The sequence below is a fragment of the Gobius niger genome (genome assembly GCF_951799975.1).
Source record: "Gobius niger genome assembly, contig: SCAFFOLD_169, whole genome shotgun sequence".
Lineage (NCBI taxonomy): Eukaryota > Metazoa > Chordata > Actinopteri > Gobiiformes > Gobiidae > Gobius > Gobius niger.
The window spans coordinates 20,425-44,204 of NW_027639306.1; the positions used below are offsets into that span (position 1 = coordinate 20,425).

The 23,780-nt window shown below is 36.0% G+C and overlaps 1 protein-coding gene across 1 annotated transcript; it reads right to left on the minus strand.

Annotated features, from left to right (window-relative positions):
- Positions 1-590: 590 nt before the first annotated feature.
- On the minus strand, positions 591-22,075 carry LOC306982589 (5'-AMP-activated protein kinase subunit gamma-2-like; the record flags this gene model as incomplete). Its single annotated transcript, XM_079583054.1, has 14 exons — positions 22,017-22,075; positions 14,902-15,008; positions 14,619-14,700; positions 13,972-14,030; positions 13,803-13,848; positions 13,647-13,701; positions 13,402-13,528; positions 12,598-12,801; positions 6,559-6,705; positions 5,374-5,467; positions 1,730-1,810; positions 1,638-1,669; positions 723-1,391; positions 591-683 (listed from the first exon to the last, which is right to left on the minus strand). Exons 2-14 carry the CDS (start codon positions 14,980-14,982, stop codon positions 591-593), a joined length of 1,770 nt encoding a protein of 589 aa, XP_079439180.1. The 5' UTR covers positions 14,983-15,008; positions 22,017-22,075.
- Between the last annotated feature and the right edge of the window lie 1,705 nt (positions 22,076-23,780).

Sequence of the window (23,780 nt, forward strand, 5' to 3'; positions counted from 1 at the left end):
GTATGTGTATATATATATATATATAACATATGTATGTATATATATATATGCATATATATGTATGACAAATGTATATATATGTATAACTAATGTATATATATGTATCTAAGAGTATTTTGTGTAAAGGTTTGACAGTCACGTGAGCTCAGCCTCTACCCCTGTCTGACCACAAGGGGGAGCTGTTGTGCTGCTAAAGCTTCAGGGACACATCACAGGTTTGTGTAAAGTCTGTGAAGGTTTTTATTCAGAGATAAACAGTAAAATCACATTTCCCAGAATCCTCCACAGCAGGACATTTACATACAGGTAATAAAGCAGCTCTAAGGCTCAGTTTATACAGATCCATAAATCTATCAGAATAACAAGAATCTATAAAGTGACACTGTATGAACAGCAGGTGGCGCTGTGCAGATGTGGACCGACAGCATCAACACCTGGATCTAAAGAGAGAAGATTCATTTGTCTTCATTAGCTTTGAGTAAAACGCGGTGATGTCACTCATTTAGAAACGACAGGAAACGATCAGGAGAAAAGTGAAAACCGAAGCTCAGCGGCGCCCCCCGCAGGAAGCTGAACTAAAACTACACAGATCATGACTCCGCCTCCTGTGCTCTGTCCTCCTCCACTTCCTGCTCCTCCGTTTGATCCACAGCTTCCTCGGGCTCGGCCTCCTCGCGTGTCTCCTCCTCTTTAGTCTCCTCCTCTTTTGTCTCCTCGTCTACTTCCTCTTTTGTCTCCTCCTCTTTTGTCTCCTCCTCTACTTCCTCTTTTGTCTCCTCCTCTTTTGTCTCCTCGTCTACTTCCTCTTTTGTCTCCTCCTCTACTTCCTCTTTTGTCTCCTCCTCTTTTGTCTCCTCGTCTACTTCCTCTTTTTTCTCCTCCTCTGCTTCCTCTTCAGCAGTTCCTGGCTCCCCCTCCCTCCTCTCCTCCTGTCCTGCCTCCATTGCTTCCTCATTTGTCTCCTCCTCTGCCTCCTCTTTTGTCTCCTCCTCTGCCTCCTCTTTCTTTTCCTCCTCTTCAGCAGTTCCTGGCTCCCCCTCCCTCAGCTCCTCCTGTCCTGCCTCCATTGCTTCCTCATTTGTCTCCTCCACGTCTCCTCTCTCTGCTTCTGTGTTTCCTTGGTTGTTGTTTTCTCCTGCCTCCTCTTCTCCTTCTTTAGCTCCTCGTCCTGTCTCCTCCTCTCCTTCCTTAACTCCTTCTCCTGACTCCTCGTCTCCTCCTTTAACTACTTCTCCTGCCTCCTCTTCTCCTTCCTTAGCTCCTGTCTCCTCTTCTCCTTGTTTAGCTCCTTCTCCTGCCTCCTCTTCTCCTTCCTTAGCTCCTTCTCCTGCCTCCTCTTCTCCTTCCTTAGCTCCTTGTCCTGCCTCCTCTTCTCCTTCTTTAACTCCTTGTCCTGCCTCCTCCTCTCCTTCTTTAACTCCTGCCTCCTCTTCTCCTTCCTTAGCTCCTTGTCCTGACTCTTCTTCTCCTTCTTTAACTCCTTGTCCTGCCTCCTCCTCTCCTTCTTTAACTCCTTGTCCTGTCTCCTCTTCTCCTTCTTTAGCTCCTGCCTCCTCCTCTCCTTCTTTAGCTCCTTCTCCTGCCTCCTCGTCTCCTTCTTTAACTCCTTGTCCTGCCTCCTCGTCTCCTTCTTTAACTCCTGTCTCCTCTTCTCCTTCTTTAGCTCCTCGTCCTGCCTCCTCTTCTCCTTCTTTAGCTCCTTGTCCTGCCTCCTCCTCTCCTTCTTTAGCTCCTGCCTCCTCGTCTCCTCGCTCTAGAGCCGTCTCCAGGTTCGGTGTCTGAGACGGGAGACTTTCCTTTCGTCCCAAACCTGAGAGACAGAAAAAAGCAAGTGAAGAAATGTCCTAAATGTAAACGAGAACATTGACTGCGGAATCGTAGGCGACTAATGCAGAAATTGCAAAAATTGCATAAAAGTTTTTTAAAAAGTCATAATTGCATAAGAGTGTTTTTATTGTGAAAATCCCTATTTAGTTGCATTATAGTGCTTTTATTGTGAAAATCCCTATTTAGTTGCATTATAGTGCTTTTATTGTGAAAATCCCTATTAAGTTGCATTATAGTGCTTTTATTGTGAAAATCCCTATTAAGTTGCATTATAGTGCTTTATATGTGAAAATCCCTATTAAGTTGCATTATACTGCTTTTATTGTGAAAATCCCTATTAAGTTGCATTATAGTGTTTTTATTGTGAAAATCCCTATTAAGTTGCATTATAGTGCTTTTATTGTGAAAATCCCTATTAAGTTGCATTATAGTGTTTTTATTGTGAAAATCCCTATTAAGTTGCATTATAGTGCTTTTATTGTGAAAATCCCTATTAAGTTGCATTATAGTGCTTTATATGTGAAAATCCCTATTAAGTTCCATTATAGTGCTTTTATTGTGAAAATCCCTATTAAGTTGCATTATAGTGTTTTTATTGTGAAAATCCCTATTAAGTTCCATTATAGTGCTTTTATTGTGAAAATCCCTATTAAGTTGCATTATAGTGCTTTATATGTGAAAATCCCTATTAAGTTCCATTATAGTGCTTTTATTGTGAAAATCCCTATTAAGTTGCATTATAGTGTTTTTATTGTGAAAATCCCTATTAAGTTCCATTATAGTGCTTTTATTGTGAAAATCCCTATTAAGTTGCATTATAGTGCTTTATATGTGAAAATCCCTATTAAGTTCCATTATAGTGCTTTTATTGTGAAAATCCCTATTAAGTTGCATTATAGTGTTTTTATTGTGAAAATCCCTATTAAGTTGCATTATAGTGCTTTTATTGTGAAAATCCCTATTAAGTTGCATTATAGTGCTTTTATTGTGAAAATCCCTATTAAGTTGCATTATAGTGCTTTATATGTGAAAATCCTTATTAAGTTGCATTATAGTGCTTTTATTGTGAAAATCCTCATTAAGTTGCATTATAGTGCTTTTATTGTGAAAATCCTCATTAAGTTGCATTATAGTGCTTTTATTGTGAAAATCCCTATTAAGTTGCATTATACTGCTTTTATTGTGAAAATCCCTATTAAGTTGCATTATAGTGCTTTTATTGTGAAAATCCCTATTAAGTTGCATTATACTGCTTTATATGCGAAAATCCCTATTTAGTTGCATTATAGTGCTTTTATTGTGAAAATCCCTATTAAGTTGCATTATAGTGCTTTATATGCGAAAATCCCTATTTAGTTGCATTATAGTGCTTTTATTGTGAAAATCCCTATTAAGTTGCATTATAGTGTTTTTATTGTGAAAATCCTTATTAAGTTGCATTAAAGTGTTTTTATTGTGAAAATCCCTATTAAGTTGCATTATAGTGTTTTTATTGTGAAAATCCTTATTAAGTTGCATTATAGTGCTTTTATTGTGAAAATCCTCATTAAGTTGCATTATAGTGCTTTTATTGTGAAAATCCTCATTAAGTTGCATTATAGTGCTTTTATTGTGAAAATCCCTATTAAGTTGCATTATAGTGCTTTTATTGTGAAAATCCCTATTAAGTTGCATTATAGTGCTTTTATTGTGAAAATCCCTATTAAGTTGCATTATACTGCTTTATATGCGAAAATCCCTATTTAGTTGCATTATAGTGCTTTTATTGTGAAAATCCCTATTAAGTCGCATTATAGTGCTTTTATTGTGAAAATCCCTATTAAGTTGCATTATACTGCTTTTATTGTGAAAATCCCTATTAAGTTGCATTATAGTGCTTTTATTGTGAAAATCCCTATTTAGTTGCATTATATTGTTTTTATTGTGAAAATCCCTATTTAGTTGCATTACACTGCTTTTATTGTGAAAATCCCTATTTAGTTGCATTATATTGCTTTATATGTGAAAATCCCTATTAAGTTGCATTATAGTGTTTTTATTGTGAAAATCCCTATTTAGTTGCATTATAGTGCTTTTATTGTGAAAATCCCTATTTAGTTGCATTATAGTGCTTTTATTGTGAAAATCCCTATTAAGTTGCATTATCGTGCTTTTATTGTGAAAATCCCTATTAAGTTGCATTATACTGCTTTATATGTGAAAATCCCTATTAAGTTGCATTATAGTGCTTTTATTGTGAAAATCCCTATTTAGTTGCATTATAGTGCTTTTATTGTGAAAATCCCTATTAAGTTGCATTATAGTGCTTTTATTGTGAAAATCCCTATTTAGTTCCATTATACTGCTTTTATTGTGAAAATCCCTATTAAGTTGCATTACAGTGCTTTTATTGTGAAAATCCCTATTGAGTTGCATTATAGTGCTTTTATTGTGAAAATCCCTATTGAGTTGCATTGTAGTGCTTTTATTGTGAAAATCCCTATTGAGTTGCATTATAGTGTCTTTATTGTGAAAATCCCTATTAAGTTGCATTATAATGCTTTTATTGTGAAAATCCCTATTTAGTTGCATTATATTGCTTTTATTGTGAAAATCCCTATTGAGTTGCATTATAGTGCTTTTATTGTGAAAATCCCTATTGAGTTGCATTATAGTGCTTTTATTGTGAAAATCCCTATTGAGTTGCATTATAGTGTCTTTATTGTGAAAATCCCTATTGAGTTGCATTATAGTGTCTTTATTGTGAAAATCCCTATTAAGTTGCATTATAATGCTTTTATTGTGAAAATCCCTATTTAGTTGCATTATATTGTTTTTATTGTGAAAATCCTTATTTAGTTGCATTATAGTGCTTTTATTGTGAAAATCCCTATTAAGTTGCATTATAGTGCTTTTATTGTGAAAATCCCTATTTAGTTCCATTATAGTGCTTTTATTGTGAAAATCCCTATTAAGTTGCATTATAATGCTTTCATTGTGAAAATCCCTATTAAGTTGCATTATAGTGCTTTTATTGTGAAAATCCCTATTGAGTTGCATTATAGTGCTTTTATTGTGAAAATCCCTATTGAGTTGCATTATAGTGCTTTTATTGTGAAAATCCCTATTGAGTTGCATTATAGTGTCTTTATTGTGAAAATCCCTATTGAGTTGCATTATAGTGTCTTTATTGTGAAAATCCCTATTAAGTTGCATTATAATGCTTTTATTGTGAAAATCCCTATTAAGTTGCATTATAGTGTTTTTATTGTGAAAATCCCTATTAAGTTCCATTATAGTGCTTTTATTGTGAAAATCCCTATTTAGTTGCATTATAGTGCTTTTATTGTGAAAATCCCTATTAGTTGCATTATAGTGCTTTTATTGTGAAAATCCCTATTTAGTTGCATTATACTGCTTTTATTGTGAAAATCCCTATAAAGTTGCATTATAGTGTTTTTATTGTGAAAATCCCTATTAAGTTGCATTATACTGCTTTTATTGTGAAAATCCCTATTAAGTTGCACTATAGTGCTTTTATTGTGAAAATACTTTTCTGTGTCTGACCTGCCGGCATGAGGACCAGCGCCTGGAGGATGTCCGACAGAGAGACGATGCCCACGATCTTGGATTCTTCATCCACCACCACCAGCCTGTGAACCTGAGGAGCAGAGGAGCCTGAGGAGCACGTTCAAGACCTTTAATCCTCACGAACCAGCCTGTGAACCTGAGGAGCAGAGGAGCCTGAGGAGCACGTTCAAGACCTTTAATCCTCACGGACCAGCCTGTGAACCTGAGGAGCAGAGGAGCCTGAGGAGCACGTTCAAGACCTTTAATCCTCACGAACCAGCCTGTGAACCTGAGGAGCAGAGGAACCTGAGGACCTTTAATCCTCACGGACCAGCCTGTGAACCTGAGGAGCACGTTCAAGACCTTTAATCCTCACGGACCAGCCTGTGAACCTGAGGAGCAGAGGAACCTGAGGAGCACGTTCAAGACCTTTAATCCTCACGGAGCTCCAGCCGGACAGGACGGGTCAGAACGTCCACAAACATGAATATCTCAGTATGAGGGGGACTGCAGTCTAAACCAGGTCTAAACCAGGTCTAAACCAGGTCTAAACCAGGACTAAACCAGGTCTAAACCGAGTCCAAACCGAGTCCAAACCGGGTCTAAACCAGGTCTAAACCAGGTCTTAACCAGACCGGGTCTAGATCCGGTGGTAACAGGTCATACTCCTGGGAGTCTGACCTCGGCCTTCACGATGCGGTCCACGATGGTCTCCAGCAGCTATACTGGGTCATAGTGGGTCTAACCTGGGTCATAGTGGGTCTAGACCAGGTCTAAACCAGGTCCAGACCTGGTTTAGACCTGGTTTAGACCCGGTGGGAGCAGGTCTGTGAGTCTGACCTCGGCCTTGACGATGCGGTCCACGATGGTCTCCAGCATCTATACTGGGTCATAGTGGGTCTAAACCAGGTCTAAACCAGGTCTAAACCTGGTTTAGACCTGGTTTAGACCTGGTTTAGACCTGGTTTAGACCTGGTTTAGACCCGGTGGTAGCAGAGTCTGTGAGTCTGACCTCGGCCTTCACGATGCGGTCCACGATGGTCTCCAGCAGCTATACTGGGTCATAGTGGGTCTAACCTGGGTCATAGTGGGTCTAAACCTGGTCTAAACCAGGTCTAAACCAGGTCTAAACCAGGTCTAGACCTGGTCCAGACCCGGTGGGAGCAGGTCTGTGAGTCTGACCTCGGCCTTGACGATGCGGTCCACGATGGTCTCCAGCGTCTCCAGCCGGTGACACTTGAGGACTCCTTCGAAGTACTGCGAGCGGTGCTTCAGCGCCTGCGTCACCGTCAGGTCCAGGTTGTTGTAGGTTTTCTCGGCCGCCAAGTTCTGACAAAGCAGAGTTAGTTTAGTTAGTTTAGTTAGTTTAGTTAGTTTAGTTAGTTTAGTTAGTTTAGTTTGTTTAGTTAGTTTAGTTAGTTTAGTTTGTTTAGTTTGTTTAGTTAGTTTAGTTAGTTTAGTTTGTTTAGTTTGTTTAGTTAGTTTAGTTAGTTTAGTTTGTTTAGTTAGTTTAGTTAGTTTAGTTAGTTTAGTTTGTTCTGACAAAGCAGAGTTTGTTTAGTTTGTTTAGTTTTAGTTTGTTTAGTTTGTTCCGATACTTTTCTGTTCTCGATATTTTTCTGTTTGATACTTTTCTGTTCCGATACTTTTCTGTTCCGATACTTTTGTTGCCGATACTTTTCTGTTCCGATACTTTTCTGTTCCGATACTTTTCTGTTTCTGATACTTTTCTGTTTCTGATACTTTTCTGTTCCGATACTTTTCTCTTCTGATACTTTTCTGTTTCTGATACTTTTCTGTTTCTGATACTTTTCTGTTTCCGATACTTTTCTGTTTCCGATACTTTTCTTTTTCCGATACTTTTGTTCCCGATACTTTTGTTTCCGATACTTTTCTGTTCCGATACTTTTGTTTCCGATACTTTTGTTCCCGATACTTTTGTTTCCGATACTTTTCTGTTCCGATACTTTTCTGTTCCGATACTTTTGTTTCCGATACTTTTCCGTTTCCGATACTTTTCTGTTCCGATACTTTTCTGTTTCCAATACTTTTCTGTTCCGATACTTTTCTGTTCCGATACTTTTCTGTTTCCGATACTTTTGTTCCCGATACTTTTCTGTTTCTGATACTTTTCTGTTCCGATACTTTTCTGTTTCTGATACTTTTCTGTTTCTGATACTTTTCTGTTTCTGATACTTTTCTGTTTCTGATACTTTTCTGTTTCCGATACTTTTCTGTTTCCGATACTTTTCTGTTTCCGATACTTTTCTGTTTCCGATACTTTTCTGTTTCCGATACTTTTCTGTTTGATACTTTTCTGTTTCCGATACTTTTCTGTTTCCGATACTTTTCTGTTTCCGATACTTTTGTTCCCGATACTTTTCTGTTTGATACTTTTCTGTTTCCGATACTTTTCCGTTTCCGATACTTTTCTGTTTCCGATACTTTTCTGTTTGATACTTTTCTGTTTCCGATACTTTTCTGTTTCCGATACTTTTCTGTTTCCGATACTTTTCTGTTTCCGATACTTTTGTTTCCGATACTTTTCTGTTCCGATACTTTTGTTTCCGATACTTTTCCGTTTCCGATACTTTTCTGTTCCGATACTTTTCTGTTTCCAATACTTTTCTGTTTCCGATACTTTTCTGTTTCCGATACTTTTCTGTTTGATACTTTTCTGTTTCCGATACTTTTCTGTTTCCGATACTTTTCTGTTTCCGATACTTTTCTGTTCCGATACTTTTCTGTTTGATACTTTTCTATTTCCGATACTTTTCTGTCCCGATACTTTTCTGTTTCAATACTTTTCTGTTCCGATACTTTTCTGTTCCGATACTTTTCTGTTTCAATACTTTTCTGTTTCCGATACTTTTCTGTTTCGATACTTTTCTGTTTCCGATACTTTTCTGTTCCGATACTTTTCTGTTTCGATACTTTTCTGTTTCCGATACTTTTCTGTTCCGATACTTTTCTGTTTCCGATACTTTTCTGTTTCCGATACTTTTCTGTTTCCGATACTTTTCTGTTTCGATACTTTTCTGTTTCCGATACTTTTCTGTTCTGATACTTTTCTGTTTCGATACTTTTCTGTTTCCGATACTTTTCTGTTTCCGATACTTTTCTGTTTCCGATACTTTTCCGTTTCCGATACTTTTCTGTTCTGATACTTTTCTGTTCTGATACTTTTCTGTTCTGATACTTTTCTGTTTCCGATACTTTTCTGTTTCCGATACTTTTCTGTTTCCGATACTTTTCTCTTTTCCGATACTTTTCTGTTTCCGATACTTTTCTGTTTGATACTTTTCTGTTTGATACTTTTCTGTTTGATACTTTTCTGTTTCCGATACTTTTCTGTTTCCGATACTTTTCTGTTCCGATACTTTTCTATTTACGATACTTTTCTGTTCTGATACTTTTCTGTTTCTGATACTTTTCTGTTTACGATACTTTTGTTTCCGATACTTTTCTGTTTACGATACTTTTCTGTTTACAATACTTTTGTTTCCGATACTTTTCTGTTTCCGATACTTTTCTGTTTCCGATACTTTTCTGTTTCCGATACTTTTGTTTCCGATACTTTTCTGTTCCGATACTTTTGTTTCCGATACTTTTCCGTTTCCGATACTTTTCTGTTCCGATACTTTTCTGTTTCCGATACTTTTCTGTTTCCGATACTTTTCTGTTTCCGATACTTTTCTGTTTGATACTTTTCTGTTTCCGATACTTTTCTGTTTCCGATACTTTTCTGTTTCCGATACTTTTCTGTTCCGATACTTTTCTGTTTGATACTTTTCTATTTCCGATACTTTTCTGTCCCGATACTTTTCTGTTTCAATACTTTTCTGTTCCGATACTTTTCTGTTCCGATACTTTTCTGTTTCAATACTTTTCTGTTTCCGATACTTTTCTGTTTCGATACTTTTCTGTTTCCGATACTTTTCTGTTTCCGATACTTTTCTGTTTCCGATACTTTTCTGTTTCCGATACTTTTCTGTTCCGATACTTTTCTGTTCCGATACTTTTCTGTTCCGATACTTTTCTGTTTCCGATACTTTTCTGTTCCGATACTTTTCTGTTTCCGATACTTTTCTGTTTCCGATACTTTTCTGTTCCGATACTTTTCTGTTTCCGATACTTTTCTGTTTCGATACGTTTCTGTTTCCGATACTTTTCTGTTTCCGATACTTTTCTGTTCCGATACTTTTCTGTTTCCGATACTTTTCTGTTTCCGATACTTTTCTGTTTCCGATACTTTTCTGTTTCCGATACTTTTCTGTTTGATACTTTTCTGTTTCCGATACTTTTCTGTTTCCGATACTTTTCTGTTTCCGATACTTTTGTTCCCGATACTTTTCTGTTTGATACTTTTCTGTTTCCGATACTTTTCCGTTTCCGATACTTTTCTGTTTCCGATACTTTTCTGTTTGATACTTTTCTGTTTCCGATACTTTTCTGTTTCCGATACTTTTCTGTTTCCGATACTTTTCTGTTTCCGATACTTTTGTTTCCGATACTTTTCTGTTCCGATACTTTTGTTTCCGATACTTTTCCGTTTCCGATACTTTTCTGTTCCGATACTTTTCTGTTTCCAATACTTTTCTGTTTCCGATACTTTTCTGTTTCCGATACTTTTCTGTTTGATACTTTTCTGTTTCCGATACTTTTCTGTTTCCGATACTTTTCTGTTTCCGATACTTTTCTGTTCCGATACTTTTCTGTTTGATACTTTTCTATTTCCGATACTTTTCTGTCCCGATACTTTTCTGTTTCAATACTTTTCTGTTCCGATACTTTTCTGTTCCGATACTTTTCTGTTTCAATACTTTTCTGTTTCCGATACTTTTCTGTTTCGATACTTTTCTGTTTCCGATACTTTTCTGTTCCGATACTTTTCTGTTTCGATACTTTTCTGTTTCCGATACTTTTCTGTTCCGATACTTTTCTGTTTCCGATACTTTTCTGTTTCCGATACTTTTCTGTTTCCGATACTTTTCTGTTTCGATACTTTTCTGTTTCCGATACTTTTCTGTTCTGATACTTTTCTGTTTCGATACTTTTCTGTTTCCGATACTTTTCTGTTTCCGATACTTTTCTGTTTCCGATACTTTTCCGTTTCCGATACTTTTCTGTTCTGATACTTTTCTGTTCTGATACTTTTCTGTTCTGATACTTTTCTGTTTCCGATACTTTTCTGTTTCCGATACTTTTCTGTTTCCGATACTTTTCTCTTTTCCGATACTTTTCTGTTTCCGATACTTTTCTGTTTGATACTTTTCTGTTTGATACTTTTCTGTTTGATACTTTTCTGTTTCCGATACTTTTCTGTTTCCGATACTTTTCTGTTCCGATACTTTTCTATTTACGATACTTTTCTGTTCTGATACTTTTCTGTTTCTGATACTTTTCTGTTTACGATACTTTTGTTTCCGATACTTTTCTGTTTACGATACTTTTCTGTTTACAATACTTTTGTTTCCGATACTTTTCTGTTTCCGATACTTTTCTGTTTCCGATACTTTTCTGTTTCCGATACTTTTGTTTCCGATACTTTTCTGTTCCGATACTTTTGTTTCCGATACTTTTCCGTTTCCGATACTTTTCTGTTCCGATACTTTTCTGTTTCCGATACTTTTCTGTTTCCGATACTTTTCTGTTTCCGATACTTTTCTGTTTGATACTTTTCTGTTTCCGATACTTTTCTGTTTCCGATACTTTTCTGTTTCCGATACTTTTCTGTTCCGATACTTTTCTGTTTGATACTTTTCTATTTCCGATACTTTTCTGTCCCGATACTTTTCTGTTTCAATACTTTTCTGTTCCGATACTTTTCTGTTCCGATACTTTTCTGTTTCAATACTTTTCTGTTTCCGATACTTTTCTGTTTCGATACTTTTCTGTTTCCGATACTTTTCTGTTTCCGATACTTTTCTGTTTCCGATACTTTTCTGTTTCCGATACTTTTCTGTTCCGATACTTTTCTGTTCCGATACTTTTCTGTTTCCGATACTTTTCTGTTCCGATACTTTTCTGTTTCCGATACTTTTCTGTTTCCGATACTTTTCTGTTCCGATACTTTTCTGTTTCCGATACTTTTCTGTTTCGATACGTTTCTGTTTCCGATACTTTTCTGTTTCCGATACTTTTCTGTTCCGATACTTTTCTGTTCCGATACTTTTCTGTTCCGATACTTTTCTGTTCCGATACTTTTCTGTTCCGATACTTTTCTGTTTCCGATACTTTTCTGTTTCAATACTTTTCTGTTTCCGATACTTTTCCGTTTCCGATACTTTTCTGTTTCCGATACTTTTCTGTTTCCGATACTTTTCTGTTTCAATACTTTTCTGTTTCCGATACTTTTCCGTTTCCGATACTTTTCTGTTTCCGATACTTTTCTGTTTCAATACTTTTCTGTTTCCGATACTTTTCCGTTTCCGATACTTTTCTGTTTCCGATACTTTTCTGTTTCCGATACTTTTCTGTTTCCGATACTTTTCTGTTTCCGATACTTTTGTTTCCGATACTTTTCTGTTTCCGATACTTTTCTGTTTCCGATACTTTTCTGTTTCCGATACTTTTCTGTTCCGATACTTTTCTGTTCCGATACTTTTCTGTTTCCGATACTTTTCTGTTCCGATACTTTTCTGTTTGATACTTTTCTGTTTCCGATACTTTTGTTTCCGATACTTTTCTGATCCGATACTTTTCTATTTACGATACTTTTACGTTTCCGATACTTTTCTGTTCCCGATACTTTTCTGTTTCCGATACTTTTCTGTTTCCGATACTTTTCCGTTTCCGATACTTTTCTGTTTCCGATACTTTTCTGTTTCCGATACTTTTCTGTTTCCGATACTTTTCTGTTTCCGATACTTTTGTTTCCGATACTTTTCTGTTTCCGATACTTTTCTGTTTCCGATACTTTTCTGTTTCCGATACTTTTCTGTTCCGATACTTTTCTGTTCCGATACTTTTCTGTTTCCGATACTTTTCTGTTCCGATACTTTTCTGTTTGATACTTTTCTGTTTCCGATACTTTTGTTTCCGATACTTTTCTGATCCGATACTTTTCTATTTACGATACTTTTACGTTTCCGATACTTTTCTGTTCCCGATACTTTTCTGTTTCCGATACTTTTCTGTTTCCGATACTTTTCCGTTTCCGATACTTTTCCGTTTCCGATACTTTTCCGTTTCCGATACTTTACAGTAAACGTGGCTCACGATGACGTCGAACTTGGAGTAGATGTCGACCACTTTGCCGCTGTGGTCGACCACGGGCAGCGCCGACACGCGGCGGTGGGTGAACACGCTCAGGGCGGTGTAGAGCGGCGTGTCCGGGTGGATGAAGGCGATGTTGGTGTAGGTGCCCACGCCCAGCTCCTCCAGACTCTGCTTCATGAAGGCAGGCATCGCCATCTCGCACACCTGACCACGGGGGGGGCGGGGGGGGCAGGGGGGGAGGCACAGGGGGGGCAGGGGGAGAGACAGGGGGGGGGCGGGGGGGGACATTACCAGGGAGGACAAACCAGAAGTGTACATACATGTCATTAATATTTCGTAGCACTGCCTTTAAACTGCCGCAGTAACAGAGGTATTTGTGGTATTCATAGTACTCGTGGTACGTGTGGTCGTCCTTGTGGTACGTGTGGTACTCGTGGTCCTTGTGGTCCTTGTACTCGATAGCGACAAAACTGAGACGAAAACAATGATGGAAATGTGACAAAAAAGTGACGAAAAATGGATGAAAAAGTGGCAAAAATGTCACAAGAAATGGACGAAAAAATGACAATTTTTTTTTAAAAATGTGACAAAAAAATTACAAAAATTTGACAAAAAATGTGACAAAAAATAGACGAAAAAATTACAAAAATTACAAAAAATTGACAAAAATTTGATTAAAAAATTTAAAAAAAAAAAAAAAAATTGACAAAAATTTGATTAAAAAATTAAAAAAAAAAAAAAAAAATTGACAAAAATTTAAAAAAATTGACAAAAATTCGTGGTCCTTGTGGTCCTTGTACTCACGAACAGCTGCAGGAACTTGAGGATGCGCTTGTGCGTGAGGATGTACAGGGCGTTCCCGCTGACCGGGTCGATCACCGGCAGACGGTGGATCTTGTGTTTGATCAGAGAATGGACGGCGTCGAAAACACTGAGACGCAGAAGAAGAACCACCGTTACAAAGACCAGAAACATCACGAGGAGCTTCTGTTGTAGAGACTCTACATCTACACCTGGTGAAGTCTCCACAGTGACTCTGCAGGACTGACCTGGCGTCTGGACAGATGTGGACCAGAGGTTTGAACGTCTCCTGTAGATACAGCTCTGAAACAAAACAATCCTCATGAGGCCACACGTGGTACTGCAGCCGTTAACACTGTGTGCCAATGGGCGGCGACTCTACAGCGCCCCCCCCAGGTCAGTACCTCTCCACGTCTCGATCTTGTGCTCCTCCAGCTCGTAGATCTGGACCTGGAACAGAAACGATCACGTGATGCAGACGTGACATGGATCACGTGACATGGATCACGTGACATGGATCACGTGACATGGATCACGTGACCTGTGAGGGAGGAGCTGTGAGTTCAAACTGACCATGGGAGACTTGTAGTATCGGGTCAGAATGTTGATGAAGTCTGTGATGGTCAACATCCCTGCAAACACACAGCTGCGTTAGGCCCCGCCCCCTGAGGGTCACTCTTAACCCCCACACTAACCCAGCACATTTCCACAGCTTTACCCAAATCTACAGGCAAAACAAGTGGCAAAAGAGCGACACAAACGCACCGGAAAGAGTGATGGAAAAGCACGAAAAAAATCAACAAGACTGAGACAAAAAAAAACTTCGAAAACACGTCAAATCAGTTCTTAGCTTTCAAACGAGGCCGTACTCTGGCCCGTCAGCTGTAAACTCCAGTCCAGAAGCTTCAGATTTGGGTAAAGCCGACTGGAGATAATGTGCTCTGTTAAAGGCGAGGGGTCAGAGGTTGAAAACTCCCTTCACCAGGTTTAATCCTGAATCCAAAGATCTGATCAGATCCGAGCCTCCAACCAGGAGCAATTAGAAACTTTACACTAATAACTCGTTTATTCCTAAACTAAAAACACACATTTAACCCTGGTTCTTTAGATTGTGTCACTGATACATTTGTCCTGATGTTCTGTCTGGGATCAGCAGAGGTTCCTCAGTTCCTCAGTCTCCCTGAAGCGTCTCCTCCTTCCATAATGAACTAAAGTCCTACCAACGAAGCTCTGCTTCTTGCTTTCCCACAGAGGAGCCGCTCGGACGCCGTTCGCCACCAGAGCGAAGAACGCCTTCTTCACCTGGAACAGAGAAGAGCCTGAGTCCCGGTCCAGTCCAGTCCAGTCCAGGTCCAGGTCCAGACCAGGTCCAGGTCCAGTCCAGTCCAGTCCAGGTCCAGGTCCAGACCAGGTCCAGGTCCAGTCCAGTCCAGTCCAGTCCAGTCCAGTCCAGTCCAGTCCAGGTCCAGTCCAGTCCAGTCCAGACCCAGTCCAGTCTCGTACCTGCAGCGTGGTGTCGAACACCACGAGTTTGGAGCTGGTGGGGACGATGTCGTAGCATTTGTGACACTTCATGAACCTCATGTAGATGTCCCTCTCAGAGTCCGGCCCTGGACACAATCAGAACCAGAATCACAACCAGAATCACAATCAGAATCACAATCAGAATCACAATCACAACCAGAATCACAATCACAATCACAACCAGAATCACAATCACAATCACAACCAGAATCAGAAAACTAGGAACTTCTCTCAGTTCACTTGTGTAACAGGAAACATAAAACTCCTGCTTATATAAAAGTAAAGTCTAATAAGTTTAAAGTGTGAGACTGTGAGGCCCAGTCAGACTCGGGGCCCACCGTCACTCTGAGCCTCAGCAGCAGGACGAGGGCTGCGGTACTTTAACAATACTTTAACGATACTTTAACGATACCTGTACTAAACTAGTTTATTCCTTTACCTTCCATTTAATTTATTCAACATTTGCATCACTGGTTTGATTTACACAACTTCACTGTGTGACCCCAGGAAGACCAAAAAACACTTTGGTTTTTCAAAATGTTTTCTTACATTTTCCCCAGGACGACTTCGTGTTTCCTCCCAAAATGTTTCCTTTTTTTTTTTTTTTTTTAGCTGTTTTTCACTTTTTTCCCTTTTAAATTTTGATGAACAGCATCAAAACTTGAATATGATTTTACTTTTCGGTTCCTGCTCTCGACACTTGCTTGTTTTCGATACCAGACATGTATCGTTGAACACAGTGGTTCCCAAAGTGGGGGTCGCGAGGCCTTTGGTCCCCAGATTTCAAGATGACATAAAAACGCGACTGTTCTTTAGTTTATTTTTGAGCGTCATCACATAATCCAGGGGTTCTCAACCTTTCGGAGCCGCGACCCCCATTATAACAGTTAAATAGGATCGTGACCCCCACCCGGGTCAGACCATGGGAAACACAGGGACTTTAACCCTGCCTGAACCGAGCCTGAACCGAGCACAGTCTCTCCAGTTTGGCTTTACCCCAATCCAAAAGCTCCTGGAAAAAAGCTGTGAAAATGGCGACAAAACTGAGACGAAAACAATGACGGAAATGTGACAAAAAAGTGACGAAAAATGGATGAAAAAGTGGCAAAAATGTCACAAGAAATGGACGAAAAAATTAAAAAAAATTTTTTAAATGTGACAAAAAAATTACAAAAAAATGACAAAAATTGTGACAAAAATGTGATAAAAAATAGACGAAAAAATTACAAAAAATTGACAAAAAAATGACAAAAAAATGACAAAAAACAAAAAAAATTTGACCAAAAAAAATGACAAATGTGACAAAAAATGACAAAAAATTGACAAAAAAATGACAAAAATGTGACAAAAAAATGACAAAAATGTGACAAAAAAATGACAAAAATGTGACAAAAATGTGACAAAAAAATGACAAAAATGTGACAAAAAAATGACAAAAAAATGACAAAAATGTGACAAAAAAATGACAAAAATGTGACAAAAAAATGACAAAAAAATGACAAAAATGTGACAAAAAAATGACAAAAATGTGACAAAAAAATGACAAAAAAATGACAAAAATGTGACAAAAAAATGACAAAAATGTGACAAAAAAATGACAAAAATGTGACAAAAAAATGACAAAAAAATGACAAAAATGTGACAAAAATGTGACAAAAAAATGACAAAAATGTGACAAAAAAATGACAAAAATGTGACAAAAAAATGACAAAAATGTGACAAAAAAATGACAAAAATGTGACAAAAAAATGACAAAAAAATGACAAAAATGTGACAAAAAAATGACAAAAATGTGACAAAAAAATGACAAAAAAATGACAAAAATGTGACAAAAAAATGACAAAAATGTGACAAAAAAATGACAAAAATGTGACAAAAAAATGACAAAAAAATGACAAAAATGTGACAAAAATGTGACAAAAATGTGACAAAAAATGTGACAAAAATGTGACAAAAAATGTGATAAAAAATGTGATAAAAAAATGACAAAAATGTGACAAAAAAATGACAAAAAAATGACAAAAAAGTGACAAAAATGTGACAAAAAATGACAAAAAATTGACAAAAATGTGACAAAAAAATGACAAAAATGTGACAAAAAAATGACAAAAATGTGACAAAAATGTGACAAAAAAATGACAAAAATGTGACAAAAAAATGACAAAAAAATGACAAAAATGTGACAAAAAAATGACAAAAATGTGACAAAAAAATGACAAAAAAATGACAAAAATGTGACAAAAAAATGACAAAAATGTGACAAAAAAATGACAAAAAAATGACAAAAATGTGACAAAAAAATGACAAAAATGTGACAAAAAAATGACAAAAATGTGACAAAAAAATGACAAAAATGTGACAAAAAAATGACAAAAAAATGACAAAAATGTGACAAAAAAATGACAAAAATGTGACAAAAAAATGACAAAAAAATGACAAAAATGTGACAAAAAAATGACAAAAATGTGACAAAAAAATGACAAAAATGTGACAAAAAAATGACAAAAAAATGACAAAAATGTGACAAAAATGTGACAAAAAAATGACAAAAATGTGACAAAAAAATGACAAAAATGTGACAAAAAAATGACAAAAATGTGACAAAAAAATGACAAAAATGTGACAAAAAAAATGACAAAAATGTGACAAAAAAATGACAAAAATGTGACAAAAAAATGACAAAAAAATGACAAAAATGTGACAAAAAAATGACAAAAATGTGACAAAAAAATGACAAAAATGTGACAAAAAAATGACAAAAAAATGACAAAAATGTGACAAAAATGTGACAAAAATGTGACAAAAAATGTGACAAAAATGTGACAAAAAATGTGATAAAAAATGTGATAAAAAAATGACAAAAATGTGACAAAAAAATGACAAAAAAATGACAAAAAAGTGACAAAAATGTGACAAAAAATGACAAAAAATTGACAAAAATGTGACAAAAAAATGACAAAAATGTGACAAAAAAATGACAAAAATGTGACAAAAATGTGACAAAAAAATGACAAAAATGTGACAAAAAAATGACAAAAAAATGACAAAAATGTGACAAAAAAATGACAAAAATGTGACAAAAAAATGACAAAAAAATGACAAAAATGTGACAAAAAAAATGACAAAAATGTGACAAAAAAATGACAAAAAAATGACAAAAATGTGACAAAAAAATGACAAAAATGTGACAAAAAAATGACAAAAATGTGACAAAAAAATGACAAAAAAATGACAAAAATGTGACAAAAATGTGACAAAAAAATGACAAAAATGTGACAAAAAAATGACAAAAATGTGACAAAAAAATGACAAAAATGTGACAAAAAAATGACAAAAATGTGACTAAAAAATGACAAAAAAATGACAAAAATGTGACAAAAAAATGACAAAAAATGTGACAAAAAAATGACAAAAAAATGACAAAAATGTGACAAAAAAATGACAAAAATGTGACAAAAAAATGACAAAAATGTGACAAAAAAATGACAAAAAAATGACAAAAATGTGACAAAAATGTGACAAAAATGTGACAAAAAATGTGACAAAAATGTGACAAAAAATGTGATAAAAAATGTGATAAAAAAATGACAAAAATGTGACAAAAAAATGACAAAAAAATGACAAAAAGTGACAAAAATGTGACAAAAAAATGACAAAAATGTGACAAAAAAATGACAAAAAAATGACAAAAAAATGACAAAAAAAATGACAAAAAAGTGACAAAAATGTGACAAAAAAATGACAAAATGTGACAAAAAATGACAAAAATGTGACAAAAAAAAATGACAAAAAAAATGACAAAAATGACAAAAATGTGACAAAAAATTACAAAAATGAGTTGAATACCCAACAAAAAACTGCTGGAAAAAAAAATGTGATGACGTGAGGAAAAAGCTCCTCTCGGTTCAGGCGGGAGTTTAAGAGGTTAAACTATACAACTCTTAAAAACAAAGAAAAAACAATGGCTAAAAAAAAAAGAATTAAAATTAGAACAAATAACGGCCCCCTGGTAAAACAGCATGTTTGCTACGATGCCATAATAATAATATTAAAATATATATTTTTATCTATATGCTCTGGCGACCCCTCAACATTTGTCTCGCGACCCCCTAGTGGGTCCCGCCCCAGGTTGAGAAGCCCTGACATAATCATCATATAATTTGTGAAACTCTTTCAGTTATTCAAAAGCTTAAACACATCTTAAAATGTTCTTTCTGACCTAAAGTAGCACAAGAGGCAGTAACTTTATATAACGGAGGTCCCGAGTTGTTTACGTGGACATTTTTGGGGTCCCAGCCAAAAAGTTTGGGAACCCCTGATTTAACACATCCCTAAACAGGACTCAGCACAGTCTTGTGAACAGCAGGGGGCGCTGTCGCCGCACACAGAGGAATCCGGCCTCTTCAAACACTTATTTAAACCGATTTGGACTGAATACTTTGAATACTTAAGCAGGATTTTACAAACTCCGCCCACTCAGGTCAGCTGATTATTCCTGAGCTCGTCCACCTCAGAGCCACTGAAATCACTCGGGCTGAAGCTCCGCCTCCTCGCACTACTTATTTATTACTTATGAAGGTTTAGAGATGGTACGAGTATTTAACTAGTACTTTCTACAGGAAATACTTCAGGAGTAATCTGACTGAAGTACTTTTACTGGAGTAATATTTGACCTGTGGGAGATTTCTTTCACGTTTTCATCCTTATTTTTATTATTTTTTTCTCAACATTTTCCCATTTCTTTCCCAAAGTTTTAACCTCTGACCCCCCGCCTGAACCGAGCGCATTGTCTCCAGTTCGGCTTTACCCAAATCTAAAAGCTTCTTTTAAAAAAAAGAGTCAAAAAGAAGAGTGAAGAAAAAGGGAAAACAAAGTGACAAAACCAAGGAGAAAACGCAGAAAAAAGCCAGAAAAACACAACAAAAGAGCGACAAAAACACGATGAAGAGAGAAACAAAAAACAACACCTGTGAAGACGAGACAAAAGAAGAGACGAAAACACAACAAAAGTCACCACCAGTTTTGCAGGTCTTAGCTTTCAAATGAGGCGTAACTCTGGCCTTTAGGCTGTTGAGAAGTGGTTTGGGGTAAAGCCGATGTGGAGAGTATGGTTAGGCCGGGGGGTTAAAGGAAACTAACCCTGTAGGCTGAACCATTAATCGCATTTGCAATTTTATCGCGATATTACACAACGCGATGTTTTAGTCTGGTTTTAGTCGAGTAAATTTCAGACTAATTGAGTGGACAATGACAAATGACAAAAAAAAGAAAAAAATACAAAAAAAATACAAAAAATGTGACAAAAAAATAACAAAAAAAGAGAAAAAAATGACAAAAAAATGACAAAAAAAAGACAAAAAATTTGACAAAAAAAGACAAAAAAAAGACAAAAATGTGACAAAAAATGACAAAAAAAAAGACAAAAAATTTGACAAAAAAAAGACAAAAAAAAGACAAAAAAAAGACAAAAAATGTGACAAAAAATGACAAAAAAAGAGAAAAATGACAAAAAATGACAAAAAAGACAAAAAAATGACAAAAAAATGACAAAAAAAAAAAGAAAAAATTACAAAAAAAATACAAAAAATGTGACAAAAAATGACTAAAAAAGAGAAAAAAAAAAGAAAAAATTACAAAAAAAATACAAAAAATGTGACAAAAAAATGACTAAAAAAGAGAAAAAATGTGACAAAAAATGTGACAAAAAAATGACAAAAAATGACAAAAAAATGACAAAAATGTGACAAAAAAATGACAAAAAATGTGACAAAAAATGACAAAAAAATAGAAAAAATGACAAAAAATGACAAAAAAAAGACAAAAAATGTGACAAAAAATGTGACAAAAAATGACAAAAAAATGACAAAAAATGACACAAAAAAAAGAAAATTTCATCCCCATTTTTACTCTAGTTTTAGTCGACTAAAATTGCAAGTAAATGTCAGACTAATTGAGTGGACTTTGCATTGATAATATTGATTCTAATCATATTTAATGTTGTTCCTCTGCTTCATGTTTCTGCTCCACATGAACAAAGCTCAGAGCTGATCCTTTAACATGATCTGAGGCTCTTTCAGACGCTCAACACAAGTTTGGATGATTTTAGTCTCTCCTTTTCATTTTTATTTAGTCTGATTTTAGTCGACTCAAATATCTGGACATTTTAGTCACAGTTTTAGTCTCATGAGAAACTTTTACTTTAGTTTTACCCAAATCCTGTAGGCCAGTGTGACGCCTCATTTGAAAGATCTACAAAACTCGTCTGAATGGATCTTGTTCCTCACGTCATCACATTTTTTTTCCCATCATTTTTTGGGGGTTTTCAACTCATTTTTGTAACTTTTTTTGTGAATTTTTCGTTTTTGTCACATTTTTATCAAATTTTTGTCACTTTTTTGTTGAATTTTTTTCTTTTTTTTGTTGAGTTTTTGTCACATTTTTGTTGAGTTTTTTGTTGAATTTTTGTCACTTTTTTGTCACTTTTTTGTCAAATTTTTATCACTTTTTTGTTGAGTTTTTGTCACTTTTTTGTTGAATTTTTGTCATTTTTTTGTCAAATATTTATCAATTTTTTACCACTTTTTCACCATTTTTTCGTACATTTTTTGTAAATTTTTCGTCATTTTTTAGTCCAATTTTAGTCACAAAAACATCACTTTGACTAAAACTAAGACTCAATATTTTAGTCGACGAAATTAACGCTGTTCACAACCACTGAGTAAAACACACGAGCAAAGACACTATTTAGGCTTTATACAAAAAAAACAATTCAATATAAGTTTATTGGAAACTATGTAAATGAGTATGTGGACTATTTTGTAATTATATTCCATGTGATTATAAAGGATTTAAGAGTAAGTAAGACTTTATTAAATCAGTTGTAAATATTTAATTGTAGCAACAAAAAGTTATTAGCGGAAAATCTCAATAAAACCGAAATCTTTGGCAAAATGGTTCAGCCCTAAAACCGTGGGAAGTAAATCCACACATGATCTGTGTGAAAGCGCTGACTCGCTCTTCAGTCCTGCTGAGTCGCTGCAGATGCGGCGACTTAAGGAGAAAGTGCTGAGTCAGTGAAAGGCGACGCTCACCACCGCGATCAGGCTCCACCGGGTCGTCCACGTCCTCCACCTGCAACAACAACACACACGTTAACACAACACACACGTTAACACACACACACGTTAACACAACACACTTTAACACACTTTAACACAACACACTAAACACACGTTAACACAACTGAGTCAGATAAAGGCGTAATTAGTGACTGACAGGAACGTCTGAGATGGATTTAGTGTTTGCTAAATGTTTGTAGAGGAGAGTGAGCAGCTAGGTTAGCTACTGTTAATAACATATGAGCTTTACATTTCTATTGGAAACGGTTAAGGCTATTCATCATTTTCAGGCGTACATTAAATGATCCTGCATTGAAGCATCTTTGTCTGGATTAGTAAAGTCAAACATTAAAAGTTTGAGTTGGGGGGGCCCAGGTGTGAGCGACTCCACCGCAGCTGTTTCTTCAGGTGAACCCCTGAACTCCCGCCTGAACCGAGCACATTTTCTCCAGCTCGGCTTTACCCCAATCCAAAAGCTTCTGGAAAAAAAGGTGTGAAAATAGCGACAGAACTGAGACGAAAACAAGGATGAAGATGTGCCAAAAATGTGACGAAAAAAATGACAAAAATGTCACAAAAAAAGACAAAAATGTGACAAAAAAAGACAAAAATGTGACAAAAAAGGCAAAAAAAGACAAAAAAAGACAAAAATGTGACAAAAAAACAAAAAAAAAAAGACAAAAATGTGACAAAAAAAGACAAAAAAAGACAAAAAAAGACAAAAATGTGACAAAAAAACAACAAAAAAAGACAAAAATGTGACAAAAAAACAACAAAAAAAGACAAAAATGTGACAAAAAACAAAACAAAAAAAGACACAAAAAAAAAGACAAAAAAAAAAAGACAAAAATGTGACAAAAAAAAATTTAAAATAACAAAAACACAAAAATGTGACAAAAACCGACAAAAAAAACCGACAAAAAAAAACACAAAAATGTGACAAAAAACGACAAGAAAAAGACAAAAAAAAAGACAAAAAACAACAACAAAAAAGACAAATAATGTGACAAAACTAAGGTAAATAACTGGTGCCCACGAGTGGCGCATATGGGTGGTTTCCTTCCAGGGAAAAGTGTTTCCGGGTTAGTCCTGTTGTGTTGTGATTCTGTGCTGATGTTGTGTCGTTGAGCCTGACTGAGATCCTCGTAATAGCTGCGGAGAATGACTCGCTCTGAGACCAGCCTTCAGTGACCGGCTAATAACCCACACAAAATAGTCCCGTAGTCTGGCAGATTTAGTGACTTTAGTTTATTATAAATGTTAGGTTTGTGGGACCCTGGTATAAGAGGATTAAACAACGAGGAGCCGCGTTAGACGTTATAATGCAGGAGGAACAACACTGTGTCGGCGTTAGAACCGTCTAATGCGGCTCCGAGGTGTTTAATCCTTTTGGTCAAGGTTATCGTCTCGTACCGTCCCATCCCCACATCACACTCACAAAACCCAAACCAAACGCCGCCTGAACGCAGTGAGAGAAGGCGACGAAAAGCCTTTAAAAAGAAACACGGCAAACACACGGTTAAAAAGTGGTAAAAAAGCCACAAAAGAGCAGACAAAATGTGATAAAAATGCGATGAAAAAGTGACCAAAACACGACAGAAAAGGTAGTAGGTCTTAGGGCTGCTCGATTATTGAAAAAAATAATAATCACGATTATTTTTGTCATAATTGAAATCACGATTATTCAAACGATTATTTGTTGCCTTTAAAAAAATCCATCAAAAAAGTGACAAAAATCCA